Source organism: Taudactylus pleione, unplaced genomic scaffold (assembly GCF_031769625.1).
Source record: "Taudactylus pleione unplaced genomic scaffold, aTauple2 ptg000019l, whole genome shotgun sequence".
In the NCBI taxonomy this organism is placed as follows: domain Eukaryota; kingdom Metazoa; phylum Chordata; class Amphibia; order Anura; family Myobatrachidae; genus Taudactylus; species Taudactylus pleione.
Window position 1 is genome coordinate 32,269,953 of NW_028284421.1, and position 22,488 is coordinate 32,292,440.

A 22,488-nucleotide genomic window follows, 5' to 3' on the forward strand; every position below is an offset into this window, starting at 1 on the left:
CCACAGATACTGCTGATGTGCCGGTGCTATGGGCACATGGAGATAGGCGTCCTGCATATCGAGGGAGACCATGTAATCCCCGGGTTCCATCGCCAAAATGATGGAACGTAACGTTTCCATCCTGAACTTGGGAACTCTGAGGTATTTGTTCAGAGACTTCAAATTCAGGATAGGGCGATGAGAACCATTGGGTTTCTGCACCAGAAACAGAGTAGAATAGTACCCCGTCCCGCGCTGAGACTGCGGAACGGGAACAATGAACCCTGCTTGTAGCAAGGATTCTATAGCTACCTGAATCTGGACAGCTTTCGTCTTGTCCAGAGAAGGACTCGTACAGAAAAACTGGCGGGGCGGCCTGAACCGACAAGACAGGGCGTACCCCTGAGAGACTACTTCTCGAACCCAGGCACCCGTGGTGGTATTGTGCCAACACTGGGCGAATTGGAGAAGTCGGTCTCCCACTCTGGGGTCCCCCAGAGAGAGGCCCGTCCCATCAGGCAGCAGGTTTATCCTCCTGCTTGGAAGAAGGGCGCCGAGCACTCCATGTCTACTTCTTGGGCTTGGGTGCGGCCTTGGACGCCGAATGTCTCGGGAAGGACTGACCCTTGGCCTTACCCTGAACCCGAAAGGACCGAAAGGCAGAGCTCCTCACTTTAGCCGGGGCAGAGGACGAAGAGAGGAAAGCCGACTTACACTTAGCCAAAGTATCCACTATTTTGTCCAAATCAGGACCAAATAGTAACTCTCCATTAAAAGGCAAGGCCTCCAGACCCTTTTTTAGAGTCTGCATCAGCCCTCCAGGACCTCAGCCACAGGGATCGCCGAGCAGACACCGCTGCTGCCGACACCCTAGAAGTGAGCAGGCTGGCATCCAAAGACGCTTCCCCGATATAGGAAGCTGCATCCCGCATCTGTCCCACTAACGCTCTCTGGATATCGTCAGCAAAGGTATCCTCCAATGGCTTTAGCCACCCAGGAGATAGCCATGGACGGGCGAGCCACCGCCCCGGAAAAGAGAGTAAACGGACTTTAAACAAGTCTCCACCTTCCTGTCCGTGGGATCCTTCAAAGAGGAGAGAGACGGCAATGGTAGCGTCGTGCTTTTGATCAAGCGGGTGACGTGGGAATCCACCGCTGGCGGAGTCTCCAATTTCCTGCAATGAGCTTCAGGAAAAGGATAATTGGACGCCAACCTCTTCTGTGGATGGAACCTCTTACTGGGTATGTGCCAGGCCGCCGCCATATGATCCGTTAATTGATCAGACAGGGGAAACACATTTGAAGTTACCTTGGCTTTTTTAAAATTAGGAAACTTCAACCTAGGAGCCGGCGCATCATCCTCTACATGTAGGATGGCCCGCACCGCCCTAACTAAGGCTGGAACATTAATGGAGGACTTAGCTTCCACCTCCTGCCCCATGGCATCAGAGTCAGAGTCCTCATGGATTTCTCCATCATCTGATGACACTTCCGAGTCCGACAACTGCGCAGCTAGTGAACTCACAACAGGATGTTTGGACGCCCTTGGTGGCACATCACTTTGCAACATCGACTGAAACGCCGAAGATGAAGCCGCCAGACTCTGTACAGAGCTGGAGAGAACATCCACCCAAGGCGGAGGAGCCGTCGGAGTAAAACTCTGCAAAGGCACCACAGACTGTCGCGTCACTGGAGGAGACTGCACATACACAGGCAGTCCCGAATAAGGACCCACAGTCTGGGTGAGACTGCAATATTTGCGGAATACCCGGGGAATGGGGGATGGTGGGCTGGGGTAATGCCCTAGAAGGGACCGCTGATGGGACTGATAACCGGTCCGCAATAGACGCCAGCACCTGTGAAAACATCGCCCAAGGAGGGTCCTGTGACACAGGGGGGTTGGAGGGGCCCGGTACCAGCTGGCACCGCCCGCACAGACCATCCTGAGATAAGTCCTCCGCATCAACTCCAGCAGCACAGAGTATGCAGGAAAACAACACAGGAGCCACGGAGCGCTCAGTCTCCTCATCAGACATGATACAGTAAATACTCAAAGAATACGTATCACCAGAGGAATTACAGTCTTAACACCCTCGCACTCACCAGTATGCGACACAACAGCCCAGATATGGTACTGTGTAGCACACAACAGTATGTGACTGACCCCACAAATACGTGATTTATATAAGTGAGGGTATCAGAAAACGCCCTTCCCCCACACACCTGCCGGGCCGTAGGAGAAGGAAAGGGATAGGTATAAGCTGACAGTAATGGAGAATAAGTCACAGACAGGCAGCACTAGCAATAGTCACATACAATGCAGAAAAGTTAGTACTCACTGCACCTTCCGCTACAATCAACCACCCAGATTCAGTGTCTGGGAGGGCTATAGCGCTGTGTACACTGTCCTTTAGCAGGGGAGAGGTACACAGGGGCACCGGTCCACTTGATACCGCCTGTGTCTGCCATGCCTGCCAGAGAAGATGACCGCCGGAGACCTCAGAGGAGGAGTGGCCGTAAGATAAGAGCAGCCCAGCGACGCCAGACTGCTAGTTGAAAGGCGCGCTGAGCTGAGGGGAGGAGCCGCTAGACAGGGAAGGCTGCCTCCCCTGGCTAGCAATTAACCCCCGGGTTCCCAGTCCCGCTTCCAGCCTGTTACCCTGGTGGTCTAGCGGACACGCGGGGTATTCCTCTACTTAGAGGGGGACCCCGCCGCCGCTGCTAGCGCCTTCGGTCTGTCCCCAGAGACCGGAGGCTCCTGACTGCATTGAAGTATCCGCGGGCCGCCGCACGCGGCGACCAGCGGCTTACCTGATCCCCGTCGCGTCCGGCAGCAGTCACAGGGAGTCTCCAGAGCCCGGCTAGTACAGACTCTGGGGTCCCGCCGCGATCCCCAGATCTGTACTGGGGTCGCGGCGCCAGCGGGGAGAAGGAGCGGCAGCGTGGACGTCCTAAAGGACAGTCTGATGCTGCCGCTCTAATAGTGTAAAAAAAAGAAGAAAAAAATAAAAAAAATTCTCTTTAAAATAAAGCTATGGGGCTGCTCCCGCAGCCCCACTGCGACAGGGTGACCCGACTCCGGCCGGGCACCAACTAAAACTGAGGTGCCTGTGGCTCGGGGGCGGGGAATAGAGGAGGGCGGACCCAAGTGCATCCTGGGAGTAGTGAAAGCTTTAACTGCGTGGTGCCCGTGGATCCAGATCCAGCTATACCCCAATGTCAACCCTGTGGACTCCCTATGGACCCTGAAGTAGAAAGTTGTCCTAATTGGGAATGTCAGAAAACAGTGACAGTTGGAGCTTTAGATTACTCCCAAATCCTAACTTTTTATGTTTTTGCCCTGAAATTTGGCATGCAGCACCCAGTGAAAGTTCTACCCGGCCATACCAAATTTCAGAACCGTACCTCTAACAGCTTTTGAGGTGTAGCCCCTTGAACACACTGCCCCCCCCCTCCGGAATTCTCTATGGAGATATCCGTTCTTTTAGATGCAGCCGCAGTTGCTAATATCAGCGGTGAAATGCAAATGTTTGCAGTCGCATTGCGATCACAGCCTAACATAAGGATGCCCACTTCCCCTTACTCTAACATAAGGATGCCCACTTCCCCTTAAAGTGAATTAATCGGTAACCGAGTAACATCGGACCCATACGCACAGTTAAGGCAGGTCAGACCTCACTCAGGAATTGCTAACTTCAGCGCACGCTATGAGGCCTCAGGCTGCATCTGGCCACGAAATTTATGCACGCCCCTGCAACGGCATTGCAATGTATTGGCACCAAAATCCCCCCCCCCCCATCACCACCCACAAGTGGCGTTTCCTGTCAATCACAGTGCTCTGGGTCTGCGTAGCCTCTGCAATTGCAGTTCGGATCGCGATTGCTAGTTCGCGCACGAACACTGTGATGCATACGCATGCACGGTACGCATCAACCGACTGCGTGCGTATTAGCTACTGCGTTCCTTGCTGAATCAGGCCCACTGCTTGCAGCACTGTACTGGCAAACACAGGTGATTTAGGGACATTGATATAAATCTTATAGTGCTTAATAAATGTATTAGAGGTAACAGGTTATAGTCATGCACCCCTTGTCTACGGAGGCTGGCAATTACTCTAACAATGAGACAGAAAAGGATCTCAAATGTAAAGTAATTTGAGATTAGCAGTGCCATTTTATTTCCTGCACAATATGTTATCAGAATCACTTGTGTAATCTATCTGGCTATCTCAACAGTTGAGGTTACAAAGCCTCTCTTTGGCCTGGAAAATGAATAGGTTCTGAATGTTTTAGACATTTTTCACAAATACAGAGGTCAGCCTTTCACTTTTTTTATTTTAGTCAGAAGATCCATCTCAATGGCTTTTGAAGGATGAAACTTTGGAGAAAATTTAGAAGGAAGAGATAACTATTTTATATTGTATTCATGTTAAACTGGGAACTGTTTGATGGGTAAGACATGTACAGATATGTCCTCATAATTTAGCCTCAATAAGCCACGCAGCGCGACTTGCCTGGCGTGAGTGAGCCGCCAGGTCCTGTGCTACTTTGCTAGCATCGGCCAGGATTAATTTGATATGCGACACTTGTATATTTGTGTGTGACTGAGTCTATGGGCCATATTCAATTTGGCTGCTCAAGGGGAGCATTGAGCTGGCACTTATTAGACTAATAAACCTTTAAGACAGTAGCTCCTACCCTCTGCAACCCCTAGTCATTAGTACAACTTCAAAGGTAGAACTAAACAAAGAGTGAACAACATAGTGTAAATTACAAACCAGCAAGAACCAGGCAACAAACAAAAAAGTGATCTTAAGGGTGGGAATGCAGATGGAATCAGAGAAAAGGATCACATTCTCTTTCATCCAATCTGGAGGCCACTGGACCATGGGATGTTCAAAAGCCACCCCTATGGGAGGACACGCTCAAAAAAAACCTTCAATCCGAAACTAGCATCCTTGGATACAATAACCAGATAACCGTAAAATTTGGTGAAAGTGTAAAATGATTACCAGGTACCCTCACGACACAACTGTTTCACAGAAGCCCATGCCACGCAGCCCAGGAAGCACTCACTTTCTGATAGAGTGCATTGACATGAAATAAGAAGCTGGACACCCTACACTTAAGTAAGCCTGGAAGATAACAGGGTGGATCCACTGTGAAATGGTCTGCTTTCCAGCTGGCCAACAAGTGTTAATCAAATCATAAGGAGAGAATCCGTACGCCAAAGCGAGGTGGTGTTGTCCAAATACTGGTGAAGGGCCCAGACAACATCCAATCAATCATTCCGGATTCCCAGAAGAAGAAGGAGGACGGAAAACAGGAAGAACAATCTCCTGGTTAATGTGAAAGGATGATACAACTATTGCCTGAAACGATGAAACAGTATGCAAGACCGTCCGATCTTCATGCAAGACCAGGAACAGCGACTTGCAAGATAAGGCCCCAAGTTCTAAAACATCAGAAAACGAAGTTGCCAGGTTAAAACATGAGCTCAACCAATTCCAAAGGCTCGAATGGAGCCCTTTGAAGGGCCAAAAGGAACCTGAACTCACAAAACACACTGCATAAAAAGTACGAACCCTCGGATGGAGGACCAACCGGTGTTGAAAGTAAAAAGAGAAACCTGCACCTTTAGTGAACTCAGATGGCAACCTACCTACAAACCATCCTTAAAGAAAGAAAGGAATTGGCCAAAAATAGAAGTATGGAACCTTTTCTTTTCGCTACACAGCTTTCTAGCAGAACAGGTTCCTGGCTCGCAACATGGTCTGTACGACCAATGAAGATCTTTGTGTTAAAACAACCTTGTTGTAAATGATTTGAATGCAAGGGAAAGCGCCAAACTGAAGCCACGGGCAGTTTGAAACAGTCGACATACCAAGACCGATGGGGCCAATCTTGAGCTACCCGGATCGCTGGTATCCCCCTTAGACCAGATTTGTTTGACAATGTAAGGCAACATTTTCAACAGGGGAAAAACATACCAGAGACTGGACGTCCATGGAAAAGCCATGGAGCCCACCAGAAAAGCGCTCGGATCCCTGAACCAGTCACAAAACCAAGGAACCTTGCAGTTGCAGCTAGTGGCCATGAGATCTACCTAACTAATTTGGTGAAAAGACCACTATCCTGGCAGGATCGCATTCTTGCTGAGAAAATCCACCTCCCAATTTTCCATCCCTGGTATGCACACTGCTAATATCTCTGGCACAAATGCCTCCGTCCAAATTAATATTCGAGCCGCTTCTGCTATAACCGTGGCACTCGGGGTGCACCCTGATGGTTGCCATATGCCACCGTTGTGGCATCGCATGATTGAATCTGGACCAGGTAGTCTGCGATAATCGATTGAGATCAGGTCAGTGCAAGGTAGATGGCTCAGAGCTCCAAAACGTTGATGGAAAGGACAGAATGCTGCACAGACCAATAGCTTCACAGGCAAAAATGCAAGGTTACCATCCCCCACCCCAGAAGGCTGGCATCAGTGGTCACAATGACCTAGGATGGAGTGGCCAGAGATCTACCCCTGCTGAAATTATTTGGAATCAACCACCAACGCAAGAATGGTGCGTGCACAGCGAAAGGCTGAGCAGCTGACACTCCAGTTGATTGTTGTACCCTTACCAATCCCGCAGAATCTCCCAATGAAACTCCGGGGAGTGGAACCTGGCATACTGGATGGCCTCGAAAGTCAAAACCACGTAACAAGACCGACAGACACTCCAAGGCCAGAACCTTCTGAACCAATAGAATAGACCTTGTCTGGTGGAAAGAACACGCACTGAAGGCTGGTGTCGAAGCCCAGAAACAACGAGTAATGCCAGGGCACCAAATGGAAGTTCTTGAAGTTCAGGATCAACCGTGCTCTTAAAAAAGCTGTACCGTGCAATCGAGGTGACTCTTCAACAAAAGAACCAAGTGCTCCTTCATCAGTAGGGTACAACCGTTATGCCCGCATTGCATTAGAAAGAAGTTATCATTGCCATGATCTTTGTAAAAATATGCAGAGCTATGACTAGACCAAACAGCAGAGCTTGAAACGGATAGTGAACTTCCCCCACAACGAATCTGAGGAGAACATGGTGACCCTTGCAGATAGTGACATGGAGGTAGATTATTTTCAAACTGCCGCCGCCGTTGGTCTTTTCGGACATGGTCGCATCAGATGTGACCATATCAAGGAAAGCCCAGCATGGCGTAGTCGCGGGACCGGTTCTAGTGTTAGTGGAGCTCAAGACAAGAGCTTCCTTTAGCTCCCTGAGCTCAAGTGGGCATGGCTATGGCTGTAAAAAAAATAGTAATTGCAGGGCAGCAAAGCGGCACAGGGGTGGCACTTGCCAGGAGGGAGCCATTTGCCAGGAAGGGGGGGGGGGGAGGCAGTCTTACCTGGTGAATTGCGGTGGGTCCCTCCTCCTTGTGCTACTCCTCCAGATTCTGATTCCGTTCCCGCTTCCAGAATACCGACTCGAGAGTCCCTGTCCGCCCACTTGGAGTCCCGGCAGCGGGCAAGAGTGGATGGGGTGATGGCGGCGGGCAAGAGTGGGCAGGTGCCATCAGTTTAGAATCGCCAGTGGGGTGACTGCTTGCCCGCCCCTAGAACCGCCACTGCATGGTCGTATCTGTGGTTACGCTATTTAGTAATAAACAACACTCTTTTAAAGATCCTGCCCTATTATCTGCTGAAAACCTGTGACCCACAGATAGGAGTTACCAGTCTAATTTTGTCCTTCTGCAGTTGTGTGTTGAACCCTACTTTCAGAGCCAATGCTCTTTGTTACTACCCTGCAGTCCTGTTCCACAGTAAGCAGTCAGGAGTAACCAGCCACTGTATCAAGAAAAGAGGTGCTGCAGCAGTTACACACACCACACAAAGTGAATGGTTCTACGTTCCTGTGAAAGAATCTGGTAGTGGAAGCATTTACAGTAGGTGTGTTTCTGGTGGCTAAGTAGCACCAGAATAAGTGGTATAAAGTGGCACATTACTGACGGTAAGTAGATCTCCAAGAGAAAAGCTGTAAAACTGCCTCCTCCAGATAAGGTGGCAGAGTAAGCCAAACAGACGGTGTAATGGTTTGCGTTACTGCCTCACAGCACTGAGGTCATGGGTTTGATTCCCACTATGACCCTAACTGTGTGGAGTTTATATATTCTTCCTGTGCTTGTGTGGGTTTCCTCCGGGTGCTCCGGTTTCCTCCCACACTCCAAACAACATACTGGTAGGTTAATTGGCTCTCAACAAAATTGACCACAGTGTGTATGTGTATGAGCATGTGGTAGGGAATATAGATTGTAAGCTCCACTGGGGCAGGGATAGATGTGAACGGTAAGATATTCTCTGTAAAGTGCTGCAGAATATGTGTATGCGCTATATAAATAACTGGTAATAAATAATAATAAATAAATAAGTAAGCCAATAGTGCCACAATCATCAATCATGATTTTGTTAATCAAGCACTGTTTTGATTTTGGTGTAAAGCAGAGTTTAAATGCTGTCCATAGTATATAGATTTATCGGAATAATATAGTCTGCTGTACATGCAAATAATATGAAATGTATTCAGAAACTACACAATTTAAAGATTTTTGCAAACTTAGCTTTGACTTAGTTTTGTTTGAACAGAGTTAACTCGCACATAGGGATACCAGCATAGTGACTAACTCTAATGACCCGAATGGTATACCTGTGCCATCTGGTCATCATCCACGCTGGATTCACACGCAGGCAACACAGCTTCCAGAACATGCAGGGCAAGAAGCCTGGTTCTTAGGTTTCCTACAAGTGGGACACCTGCGCAAAGACAAAAGCACTTACTGGATGCTATACAAAACAACTTCAGACTAACTGTAGATAAAATCAATTGCTCATACAGTACTTTATGTAATGACAATGCTTGTAATGTCCATGCAAAAACAATCAATGCATGTCATTGTTTGCCATTATTTGATCAACTTTGGTGATCTTAACCTAATAACCACAAAATGCTACACATTTTAATGAGATACAATAGTGTACCTGAGCTGCATTTCTGGGAAGCTATGTTCAGTAACACCTCTGTCCATTTTGGAGATGCCATCTTTGATTGGATAGCTTTGGAAGACACCACCCTACGAAGGAAGACCAAAAAGTCGCCAAGATGAAGCTCGGCCGTACGTTGCTTCCTGAGTGTAGCTGAAAGAAAGAAGGTTATATAACAAAGTGCTCAACTATTACCAATAAAGTTGTAACCAAAATAATCAACTGATCAGAAAATCCTGACAATACATGAAAGTAATTTAATGTATGGATGTGAATGTAAGCAGGCAAAAAAAATTACATTTAGCGGTAGCAAGCATTACATTTATTTAACCATGGTTCAATTTAATTTATACAATGTGTATCAACTCTTCATGGAAACATATTTGAAATGTAATGTTTCCTTAAAGAGTTGATGCACGTAGCTTAAATTAAGTTGAACAATGGTTAAATAAATTCAAATATTGAAATTCCCACAATACATTTTTCTGCCACCAGATCTGTAGCCTGAGTGACAGTAACTATCAGACACTAGCAAAACATATAAAAGGCTGAATAACCTAGAACTAGAAGTGATTGGACTCATCTACCCATAGACCACATGATGCACTGAAAATGTAATTTATAATATGTGTATATAGTTCATCTTTGCCACAGAATGTATGTCGCGAGTCATGCGTCCTTAATGGGCACGTGCATCTTTTCTGTTCCTGTGATCTATAGGATTGCATGGTGGGAATGCTGCCGTGGCCTGGCGTTTCGTGGCAAACACGTGTGCAGCAAATCACATGTAACGAAGTGTGCGCATGCCGCATCAGCGGCAAAGATGAGCGAGGACACATTTGTATGTATATACAGTATACATATAGATATGTCCTCACACTATTGCCGAAACAGCCAAAAAGCCCTTCTTGGCGTGCCATGTCCCATGTGGTTCTGCTTGCATTGAGCGTATTTTTTTTAATCTTTATCACTCGAATGTGTATTTCAAAATGCAAATGTAAGACAAAACCACTTTACGATACTGCACTGATTAATTTGATGTGCGAAACACAGATATACAAGTGTCACATATCAAATTAATCAGTGCAGTCTTATAAAGCGTTTTTGACACAACTGTGAATAAGACACATTTGAGCAAAAAAGATACTACACCACTGCTCACTCACACCAGGCATCTCACGCCGCATGGTGTATTGAGGCTAGGTATACGATAACTCATACTGTATATATACATTTTAAGAAAATACACACAGGTTACTAATAACTGACTCCTGAAACTCAAATGAAGAGCACTGTCCAATCTATTGATATTCTCCACAGTCTGAATACATCATGCAACACTTTCTGGAAAGGTTTATCAGAGTATTCTCTGCATTAACCATACCTCTGAAGTCCTTTCTTTCACTTTCTCCTACTAATTCTGTCTTCCTGTCTTCTTCCTCTTCACCAAAGGATGGCATTACTCCAGCCTGAGACAGAAGATTCTTCAGTTGGCTGCACAGCAGGTCAAGCAGAGACTGCACCACTTTAGGACTCAGTTTATCGGCATATGTCCTGCAGGGCAAATTAAAACAAACATGCACATGATTTTTTTAAATAACACCTTACCTCCATTTCCTCAATGTTATAGTGAATAGATAGGAATAAATTAAAAAAATGCATTAGTTAACACTCACCCAGTTGTAATTGCAAGAATCTGAAGCAGTCTAGTGCTGGCGACTTTGAGAGCTGTACTCAGCTGAGACACTCCGGACTTAGGAAGTAGCTGGAGAGGTTGACCCAACATAGTCTCAGTGCCACATAGCTGTGAGAGAACACTAAGCAGGCCAGTGGAAATTGCTAGAGAAACATCTACTGGCTGGTACCGCACACTGAGGGCAAAGACTGTCACCAAGAGCAGACGCTGCTGGGCTTCTGAAAAGGCAAAGGACTTGTTGTACATAAGCTAAGCTTTCATTTTGAAGGATTTAAAAAAGTCTCTAATGGAAAACATGGGGGTAATATAATAAAAAGCTGTATTTATAGTGGGTTATGCATATAAATAATGCCTCTAGAATGCAAAAGCCAATATCATAGAAAAGGGAAAGTGTAAAATTTAGATGTGCTATTTTAATTCTATGAATAAAGCGATATGCAATAGAGCCTCCTATAGGACATTGGCACTTTAAATATAATAAAAGTGTTAAATCATGCTGGACAATTATTTCTATAACCAAACCCCAAAGGACAGAACCAGGAAAGAACAAAGGGAGAGAATAACATTTCACAGAAGAAAAACCAAAAACAATTAACTTTGGTGAATTTTACACAAGAAGTCCACAAAGTACATTAGTGGGCAAGCACTGTGCTCTAATGAATTCAGAGTAAAAGATTTAAGTATAAAAATACCATATTCTCCGTTATCTTATTGGGTGACTGCTGATTTTCCAAAATTGCCCATATAGGCCCAGAGCTGCAGTATAATAGTACACAGCCTCACACATATTCGATTTGTAAAGTTTACCAAAGGTATTCACAGAAGACCACGTGGCTGCCAGACGGAACTGCATAGTCGAACCATGATGTTCTATCGGCCCAAGAGGTGCTCACCAAAATGAATGGGCCTTTACAATGTAAGCAACAGGTTGTCCAACAACAATGTAAGCATGTGAAACATAGCAATGGTCAATTGATTCTTTTGACATAGGCCAATCCTTATACTTTGCATCGTAGAGGATCAGAAGTTTTAACCTCAAGCATCACTGCGACATAAATCATATCAAATGACATCTAAAGAGTGAAGAGATCACTTCTCCTCCATAGACCAATTCTGATGTAATGCAATGTAATGTAATCACAATGTCTTAATTTAAATAGAACTTTGAAACCACTTAAATAAATAAGGTGGTTTTGTACAAAGAACAGCTTTATCTTCCTGAAAAAAAAAAATAATTTAGGCTCTGCAAAAGAGAGCTCCTAACTCTGACAGCCTTCAGGCAATGGAAAAAGCATTTTCATGTGAGAGAAATTAACTTCATTGAATCAAGAGACCATCTTGTAAATATAATGGATACAAGTCTTCCAGAGTATCACAAATCTTCGCTGGAACAAGTACCCTGAACATGGTTTCAACTACACTGTTGAAGAGCCCCTTTTTCTCAAAGATTATGGTTTCAATAGCTGCACCATTTAAACTACGGTAATCCTTCATGGTAAAATGGTCTAAATGAACAGGTTCGGTCTCTGTGGACGTAGCCACGATGGACTGACTACCATCTTAAGAATGTCGGTGTACGATCATCTTGGACAGTCTAGTACTAACAGCACCCAGACCCTCACCCATTTTACGGTTTTGAGAATGCGCACAAACACACACACATTGCCACTGGAGGAAACAGGTGAATTAGATAAAAATTCCATGGAGCCATTAAGGCATCCACAAGAAAAGTCTGCTTATTTCTGGTCCTCGAGCAGAAGCACTCAATTTTGTGATTCACTCAGGATGCTATAATGCCAACATCTGGCTGACCCTAACCCTCTTCAATCTGTTGGAAGACGTCTGAGTGGAGGAACACTCTCCGTGGTGTAGGGCGTCTGCTGAGGTAATCAGCCTCCTAATTCTCTAACCCTGGATACCACAGAAACATTTAGTTCTGTCCAGCGTATGATTCCTCTAGTTCTCTACATTGCAAGGTAGCTTTGTGTGCCTCCCATATGTTGGAAGTATGTCAGAAGTGCAGTTGTCTAATTCATATGGGTTGTCACCGTAAACAGAAAGTGACCCTGAACTGTATCCTTTATCATCACTGGTAACTTTAGACCATTATTTTGCACTGGAGACCATAGATCCTGGAAACCAACAGTGAATTACGGGCAGGTCCCCTGTCCTGGAGCTCATTACTTTTTTTTTTTTTTGTAAATCTCTTTATTAATGGTTGACCAGGACATAGTTATACAGACAATATAATATATAATTTTCTTTTTTTCCTTGCATTACAGTAGGAATTAAAATAATAATAGAAGAAAAAGAAGAAAAAGAAGAAGAACAGTCACATATTCCTATTATCTATTGTACATTTAATTTTTATCAAGAGTGTATGAATTGTCACATGTATCCATATGGGCATCCTATCTTGACAAATAAAATATAAAACATAAAACACAAGAGATATATAAAGTAGGCAAAATATCACCATTCCAGAAATCAGAAAAAAAAAAAAAGAAAGAAAAAAAGCTAATGTGACCAGAAAATGCATCACTGCGGCATACACTACCACAGTAATCCTTAAGAAGAGCTAATAAGTTGTCTTATTACATACCATTCGGTACCTTCAAACAATTTTAAAATCGAATGTTGTGTATGATTGTCTAGTTGGTCTATAAAATAGGACCATTTTTTATAGAAAGTTTTAACTCCTTTCTCTATATTAGGCAGTGTGGATCTCCTATCGAAATATAATAGTTTTAATAGCCATGACTTAAGTTGAGTAAGAAATGGAGAATTTTTAGAGATCCATTTTTTTAATATAATCTTTTTTGCTACCGTTAATATAACTGTAAGGAGGGGAATAATGTCCCGTTTATTGGGACCTAGATCCCAATTCGAGAATATAACAAAGAGGAGTGCCAGAGGATCAGGATGAACATTAATAGAAAACAATACGTTAATATATGCCACAATCTTATTCCAAAATAGTCTAATCTTTGGACATTCCCAAAAGTTATGGTAATAAGTAGCTGGATAATGATGACATTTAGGACAGACTCCAGATTCATCCTGAACCATGTGTTTGCGTTGTTGTTGTGTTATATATGCCCTATTTATAAATTTAAAGTGGACTTCCTGAAGAAGAGCCGATTGGGCGTATTTCATGGTGGAATCAAATCGTGATAATACATCCAAGGATTCTGGGTTGCATGCCATATCTGATGCCCATCTAGCATTGGTGACCCTCCATATCTTCCTCACATCTCTGTCTAGTAAGTCTCCATAGAGAAGTCTGGTATGGTATGTGTTACTTTTAATAAAGACAAGTAAATCAGATAAGATGTCTGTGGAGTCATCAAGAGACCCTAACGAAGGAAGGGAGTTTGCAAAATGTCGGGCCTGTAAATACATAAAAAATTGGGCGTGAGGTAAATCGAAAGCTATTCGAAGATCACCAAAAGATCTCAGATTTCCTCCAGGATCAAAAATATCTTTTATTTTCATTATTCCTTTGTCTCTCCATTGTAAAAATCTGATATTTTCCAAGGCAGGTGTGAAAGCTGGATTTCCCCAAAATGTAGTGTAATGAGAGCTACTGAAGTTTCTATTAAGTTTACGGTTAATAAATAACCAGGCATTGTATGTATCGAAAAACAAAGGATTGTGGAGTATATCTCGAGGAATTAATGAACGGGGAGAGTGTAGTAATGCTGCTGGTGAGAAAGGGGCTAATATAGCCTTGTCTATAGAGATGTCAGTGTATAGATCTCTGTCAAGCAGCCAATCTGATATATATCTGAAAAAAATTGTCTGCGAGAAAATTTTTAGATTTGGGAAACCCAACCCTCCGTCTGCTCGTGGAAGGTATAATTTATTCATATTTATTCTGGCCTTTTTTCCCTGCCAGATAAATTTGGTGAATGCTTGAGTGCAGGATGTAAGGTCTGTTTTGTTAAGTGATATGGGTAACATCTGTATGATATATGTTATTTTATGGATAATTATACTTTTTATTAAAGCAATTCGCCCCAACAGGGAAAGGGGGAGGCTTTTCCAGAGGTCTAAGAGATGGAACATTTTTTTAAGTAATGGTGTGAAATTGCTTGTATATAGATGTTTCAGGTCTGACGTTATAAAGGTACCCAAATATTTCAGTTTTGAGTTAGCACGTTTGAATATAGAAAGGGGTGAGGGTAAGGGATTGTGGGTTGAGCATCCCGAGACCGTAAGAATCTCCGATTTATCAACATTAATTTTATAACCAGCGAAAGACCCGAACTCAGAAATGATATCTAAAATGTTTGGAATGGATTGTGATGGGTTGGAAATAAGTAACATCATGTCATCTGCAAAAAGACTGACTTTTAATTCTAAATGTCCAATTTTGATACCACTGAATAATTTGGATTGTCGTAAGGCCACCGCCAGGGGTTCTAATGCTAAGGCAAATAGCAGTGGTGATAATGGACATCCCTGACGTGTTCCACAAAGAATCGGGAAAGGGGAGGATAAAAATCCATTGCATAGAATTTGGGAAGATGAGTTTGAGTATAGGGATTTAAGAATATTAACAAATTCATTAGGGAAGCCAAATCTTGTCATTGTGTCAAATAGGTGGACCCATGATACTAGGTCGAACGCCTTCTCGGCGTCCAGTGAAATAAGAACACTGGGAGTCTCTGGATTATGAAGTTTTATGTAGTGAATTGCAGACAGTACTTTACGAATATTAGTCACTGAATGACGTTGCCAAATAAAGCCAGATTGGTCTTTATGAATTAGTTGTGGCATTAAAATTTTAATACGCTCTGCCAATATTTTAGTGAATAATTTGTAAGCCGTATTTAACAGAGAAATCGGTCTATATGACCCTGGTAAAGTAGGGTCTCTTCCCGGTTTAGGAAGTAATTTGATCAGAGCAGCATTAAAATATTTAGGTATAATTTTATCGTTCAATATAATATTAAACACATTAACAAGTATATTTATAATCTTTGGTTCTAAAATTTTGTAATAATCACCTGTAAGCCCATCAGGCCCAGGTGCTTTCCCTGGTTTTAAAGCTTTAATGGCATTCTGAATTTCCTCCACTGTGATTGGTAAAAGCAATTTTTCTGCCAAAGTATCAGGTAGTTTTGGTATATTAATATTGGACCAAAAAGAAGTTTGATTTTTATCATCGTAAGATTTTTGGGTATATAAAGATTCATAAAATGAGGAGAAGACTGATAAAATTTGTGAGCTAACTGAAGTGATAGTACCATTAGGTTTAGTTATGTGTTTGATGGTGGTGGAAGGAAGTGAGCCCCGTATTAAGTTGGATAGCAGTCGTCCTGATTTGTTACCTAATTTGTGAAATTGGAAGTCTCTATTGAATAAGGATCGATCACCTAACTGATTAAGAATTTCTTCAAACTGTGTTTTTCTCTGGAGGTAGTCAGCCTTATGAATGGTAGAAGGGGTGTCTTTGTATTTTTGGTAGGCCTCTGTCAGGTCTCTCTGAGCCGCCATGTAAGATTTAGAGAATTCTTTTTTTGTGTAAGCAGTGTATGATAATATATTTCCTCGTAGTACAGATTTGGAGGCCTGCCAGAACAGAAGTGGGTCTTCTGATTCGTGAGTTGAGTTATTAATCTTGTATTCTTCCCAAAAAGTTTCTATTTTACTTCTAAATTTAAGAGATTGTGTTAAGTATGACGGAAATCTCCATTGTCTATGCGACCCCAAGTCAGCAGCCATAGACAACGAAAACCATACCAAGGCATGGTCCGATATAGAAATGGGTTCTATCTCTGTCGTATTAATCCGTGTAAATAAATGATCTGAGACTAAAATATAATCTAATCTGGATAAGGATCCATGTGCCGCAGACAAACATGTGTATTCTTTATCAATTGGGTGCTTAGCCCGCCATATATCAATAAGGTTAAGTTGTTCATTTATATACGGAATACCAAATTTTGGTGTCTGTGTGCAACGTCTGGACTGTGATTTTCTATCTAGTTTTGCGGAGGAAACTACATTAAAATCTCCACATATAATCAGAGAAGAGGAAGAATAAGGGAACAGTTTTGTCAATAGGGACATCACAAAAGTTTTATCATATACATTCGGGGCATAGATATTACACAAAACAATGGGGGTATCATTTATTTTCATATCGGCAATTACTAATCTACCTGACGGATCACTGTACGAATTTTGTAGTTGAACATTAAGGTGTCGTTGTGCTAAAATCACCACCCCTCTTGATTTTGTCGAGTAAGGAGCTGAGGCAACCACTGACCACCTCAGCATACCGAGTTTACGAATTTCAATATCTAACAAATGGGTCTCCTGTAAGCATATAATATCTATTTTTAATTTATTTAGATATGTCAAGATTCTTTTTCTCTTGATAGGTGAGTGGATGCCTCCTACATTTAAAGTTCCTACTTTAATTTGTGACATTGAAAATACCAAGGCATAATTAAATTGAACTCACGGTACATTAATTTCCATGGAAGTACATGACTGTTATAAAAAAAAGAAAAATCATTATCACACAGAACTACCAAGATGGTGATCATAATAATAAAAAAAAAATGTAAGTTTTGAAAGAAAAAGAAAAATGATAAGAATATGGTCTCGAACAGAGGAAACCACATTAGAATTATGTAGATATATATATATAACTTCCAGTATAAGAGCAAATAAGTAAGTTATTAGACTAAGTTATAACAAACTCTGCGACATCCGCTCCTAAACCACATCCAACTTCACTTTTAAACTCAATATATAAGAATATTAAGTGTTATGAGAGAACATTGAAGACAAATAGCATTATCAATAGCGGTAATGTCAGAAACATTACAAATTATGTTCTGAAAATGTAGGAGCATAATAAAGAAAGTATTCTATTAAATTGTGTCATATGACAGATGCTTTGAACGAAACATAGAATATTAATATAACCATATAACAATATAATCTAAACCGGTGTCTGATGTCATGAATTGACTAGAGTCCCAGAGAGCAAAATGGAGGTGACATCCGCCACCGTCGTCACAAGTAAAAGCGAGGTGAGGTATGAAATAACATGCGAGATTGTAGGGAGATCACGAGTAGTCATTATGGGATTCATTTGCCTCTTCTGCGGTCTGTTCTTCATCCAAATATGCCTCTGCATCCATAGCTCTTGTAAAATCAATAAACGAGGAACCACTGTAGATTCTTAAACGTGCAGGGAATATTAACGCAAACTTGCGGCTTATTTTGATAAGTCGAGTACACACCGGGGAAAAGGCTTTACGCGCCTTAGTAACTTCAATAGAAAAATCTTGGAAAATGAGGAGTCTGCTATCATTCCACAATAAATTTCTGGTTTTCCTAGATGCTAGCCATAGTGCATCTTTATGTGCATAATTTAAGCAGCGAAAAATCACTACCCGTGGCCTAGGATTTGAATGATCTCGGATTGGACCAACTCTATGTGCACGTTCCACAATGATCTTAGGGTAGGAGTCAGAGATTTTCAGTAACTCAGGGAGTGTTGATTGAAGAAAAGAATATAGCTCAGCCCCTTTAAGGGTTTCTGGCAGGCCTAGTATTCTCAAGTTGTTTCTCCTGGATCTATTTTCCAGATCATCAATTTTATTAATAATCTGGTTTTGTATTTTAGTAGTTTGAGAGACAGAACCTTTCAAAGTATATACATCTTGATAAATCTCCCCCAATCTACACTCAGAGGATTCCACTCTGGTGGAAAGCTGCTGTACTTGATTCTTAATATCTTTGATTGCCTGTGTAAAGTGTGCAGTTTGCTCCTGCATTAAGGGTTTCATAGTGTCTTGTATGGCTTTCACCATAGTGTCATAGGTGATTGGAGTACTCACTGTGGCTGTATTAGGCAGTAGTGCTGGGGAAGGCTGAGTATCAGACTGAGACATAACACTGCTCAACTCCGTCTGAGACGCCAGCGATTCAGGCGCGGCCGCCATCTTGGATTCTGAGCGCAGCTTCTCAGCTTTCTGAGTCTGGTGTCGTCTGGGCATCTGTGGGGGGAAATATTTTTCCATACACCGGACAAGTGTCTCCGCTTAGTGAGGTAAGCGTTTGTTCTCCGATGGAGGCTGATAAACAGCCGTGCACGCCGTGTGAAGCTGGGTGGTAACGGAGCTGAGCGCTGAAGCGTCTCACCACATCCTCACCACAACCGGAAGCTGGAGCTCATTACTTTTAGCACAATTGCCCAGTTCCACTCTGTTGTCTGGATGGTACAAACAGTCCAAATTTGAGAGAAGTATGATCAAAATGCAAAGCGAACCATCCAAAATGGAAAGCTTTAATTGTCAGAATGCACTGCCATCCATCCGAGAGCCAAAAGACACCATACAAGATTATGTAAAGCTAAAATCAATAGAGACTGCCACTGAATAGAGACCAAAATGTATTTCTTGGCAATTCACCCAAAGCAAAAGACAGAGACTCTGCCTTGACCAATGTTGTGTACTGTACACTCTGGTCAATGGAATCGGTATATATGACCGCCGGACGCGGTTGAAATCCCGGCGCCGGCAGCCCGATGGGTGAAGATCCCAACAGCGGCGGTAAGTAGGCTATCCCTATCCATTTCCCGTCCCCTAACCCTCCCTTAGGGATGTCTAACCCTAACCTCCTCCCTAGTGCCTAACCTCCCCTCAGGAGTACCTAAACCTAACCCCCCACCTCGCTCCCTAAACCTAACCCTCCCGGGGGAGGGGGGGGGGTGCCTAACTCTAATCTCCCCCCGGGGGTGCCTTAACCCCGCCCACCGCGGCTAAGAGGTTCCGACACCCGGCTTACCTTCGTTCGGTATGCCGGTTGTCAGGATTTCGGCGGGTGGATAATGATAGGCGTCGGGGTTTCGACGCCTATCATTAGTCCCATGCTGGGATTTGACAGTCGGGAAGCCGGGGGTAGGCATTTCGACCGCCGGCTTCCTGACTACATACACTGGCCAATATATCGGCCGTTCAATTGAACATCCGATATATTGTGTGTACGTCAGCCAGTGTGTACAGACAGTATGTCTGAACGACGTTGCCAACTCTTTTTTTCGCAGACCAAGCCTGTATACAGCTTTACTGCTACAAGGAGTGGAAAACTGCCATCTCAACACCTGATCTTTTCACTTTACCAGAGAAACAAAAGGGACCAAAAATCGAGAACGATGCACTTTTGGAAGATTCCAGTAAGAATTAACTCTTTCTGCCAATTAGCTAGTTAATAACCATATCTACTGTAGCTCAAAGCCAAAATGGTATCAAAGGAATAAGATAAGGACTCCAGAGTCTTTTTTGAAGGTGTCCACTGCCTCCCAAGCCTTGAGAGCCATAGTGCTTGGCAAGGTGAGACTTTCAAAGCTAAAATTCTTACTCTATTTTGACCAGTATTCAGTGCTGTATACCCCAAACATACCTCCCAGATATCTTCCACTAAGGTCACTAACTCCAACCTTGGTCTCTATGACTGCAAGCCTTCTAAGAGTTCCCCTGAACATTGTTCCATTGTCACTTTTCCTAAACTACACAGCGCATGCGTCAGATTTCTAATGCATTTTCTGCATCACCCCTCGATGATTGACTGACAGAAGCTGTGATTCGGTACACTACAGTATAGCTTTTTGGTCATGGAATCAGTGCTATAGAAGAATGTGTAAAAGTATTAAATAATAACAGTACAGTATTTTTGTAAGTCCTGTACTGCTAAAAAAAAATATATATATATATATATATATATTTTTTTTTTTTTTTTTTTCTCATGGGCTCAGACAGGGGTCACAGAAACGCACAGCTTTCACTTAGACGTGCTGAATGTGTTTGCATGTACTGTACTAATAAGAGATGACTCGGTAGCGCAAGAATCTTTTATGCGTTTTTACCTTCAAATGCGTCTGAATCACACAGTGATGCAAATTAATTGCACAAGCAGCTTATGCTGATTAAAATGATATGCGGCATGCCTATGTTCTGTGAGCCAGTGCGGGTGTATCTGCATGTGAAACGCTACGTTACAGCATCAGCGACTATAACACTGCCCGCTATTGACATTGTACACATTGCCTGGTTTAATTTGTACACTTCACATCACATACACGACAGGTGCAGCTCTCAACATGGCTAGTGTGTGTGGGTTAGTGGTTAAAGTCTGCACCTTGGGTTTCCCGGGTTCGAATCATGGAAGGAGAGTTTAGTTTTTTTTTCCTTTCTTTAGTTTTTAAATCTTCACTGCTGGATTAAAAATAAATCATTTGGTGGTGTGTGAATTCTGTTATTTATACAAATACATATACAAATGGGTCCTCTTACATCCAGCCTCCTTGCACGTTAAACAGGCCTTCTAGTCGCGCCATGCTATGGCGTGACTAAGTAACGCGAGCGCCTTTTATGCAACTTTTTACCTCCAAATGGGTCTGAATCATACAGTGAATCGAATTGATAGCACAAGCAGCTTCTGCTGATTAAAATGATATGCAGCAAGCAGCAGCATGCCTATGTTCTGTGAGCCAGTGCGGGTGTATCTGCACGCGAAACAATACGTTACACTAACAGCTACTGTAACACTGTAAAATAGTGATTTGCTTGCAGATACACCCGCACTCGCTTACAGAACATAGGCATGCTGCATATCATTTTAATCAGCAGAAGCTGCTTGTGCTAATAAGGCGCATTTTAGGGTAAAAGACGCTACCGAGTCACACAGCACTCCTGTGACCTTAGGCTCAAAACATTTCTCTCGACATCCCACCACTTCGCATTTCTGCTATATAGTAGACATTGTATTGTACACATAACAGGTGGCAAGTTTTTCATAAAGAGAGATCATGTCAGGTTCAATACTTTTAAAAACTCTACTGAACTCAAAGCATTTCTCTCAACATCCCACCGCAGTCCAAATGTTATCAGTGGAGCACTCGCCACCCAGAGGCTAAGCAGTGTATTACATGCCATGGCTTATCTTTCATTGTAGAATACCACGATACGGCACAGTACACCCGTCACGTAACGTTCCAGGAGGCCTGAAAGGCGTGCTATGAGCAACAAACTAGCTGGGCCCATCTGTAAGTTTAGACTACTGATAATAATGAGCATCTGTCATCCATACACTGTTGCAAAGTCTGCATCTTGAATAAGGAGACTTTTCTACTCACCAACATGGTGTTTATTGGTCTGCAGAGCTCTGTCTAGGGTGGCAGACATCTGCTGGTATATTTTGTGCACAGCTTTCTGAATCTCAGTCTGAATGCTCCGCTTTGATGCACGTATTCCATCCTATTTAAAAATCAAATGAATAAATGCAATTGCAATTAAGTGCACATATCTCAAGTTTAGTAAGTATTGTTACTGCTATAAATGTCAAAATTTTCAAAAGAAAATAAGTCTCATTGTCTAGTATACATATATGCAATTTAAGGTTAAGCACAATATTTCTAAACCATCTATTGCATTATTATGAAAAATGAAGCAAACATGACTTGTGTTGTAGACCGTCCAGCACATGTAAGAAATAGAAAGCTAGATAGTCCTATTCGGTCATTTCAAAATCATGCAAAAGATTTCTGCCATCTCATATATGGTAGGTAAATAGGCCCTTGTCATGTATTCCTAGTCACATTATTAACATTCAATTGTTCTTCCACAAGTAAAACATTCATAACACTTTTTGGGCTATATAAATGAAATCCAGTATTTTAAGAAAATATAAAAGTTTGAACATTTCTTCCACTTATGGTTGAGCCACACTGAACTTTTACTGCAAAGTCCCAAATTCTCTACCTTTAC

General features: G+C 42.8%; 1 protein-coding gene across 12 annotated transcripts in view; it reads right to left on the bottom strand.

Annotated features, from left to right (window-relative positions):
- Nucleotides 1-22,488, bottom strand: part of HERC1 (HECT and RLD domain containing E3 ubiquitin protein ligase family member 1) — a 305,583-nt gene that overhangs the window by 167,729 nt on the left and 115,366 nt on the right. For all 12 annotated transcript variants that reach the window (XM_088446526.1, XM_088446573.1, XM_088446582.1 and 9 more), the window contains exons 29-33: nt 21,858-21,978; nt 10,677-10,914; nt 10,385-10,554; nt 8,998-9,153; nt 8,666-8,772 (exon numbers count right to left, since the gene is read on the bottom strand). In XM_088446526.1, the coding sequence (XP_088302652.1) occupies nt 8,666-8,772; nt 8,998-9,153; nt 10,385-10,554; nt 10,677-10,914; nt 21,858-21,978 (792 nt within the window). The remainder of the gene's footprint in view (nt 1-8,665; nt 8,773-8,997; nt 9,154-10,384; nt 10,555-10,676; nt 10,915-21,857; nt 21,979-22,488) is intronic.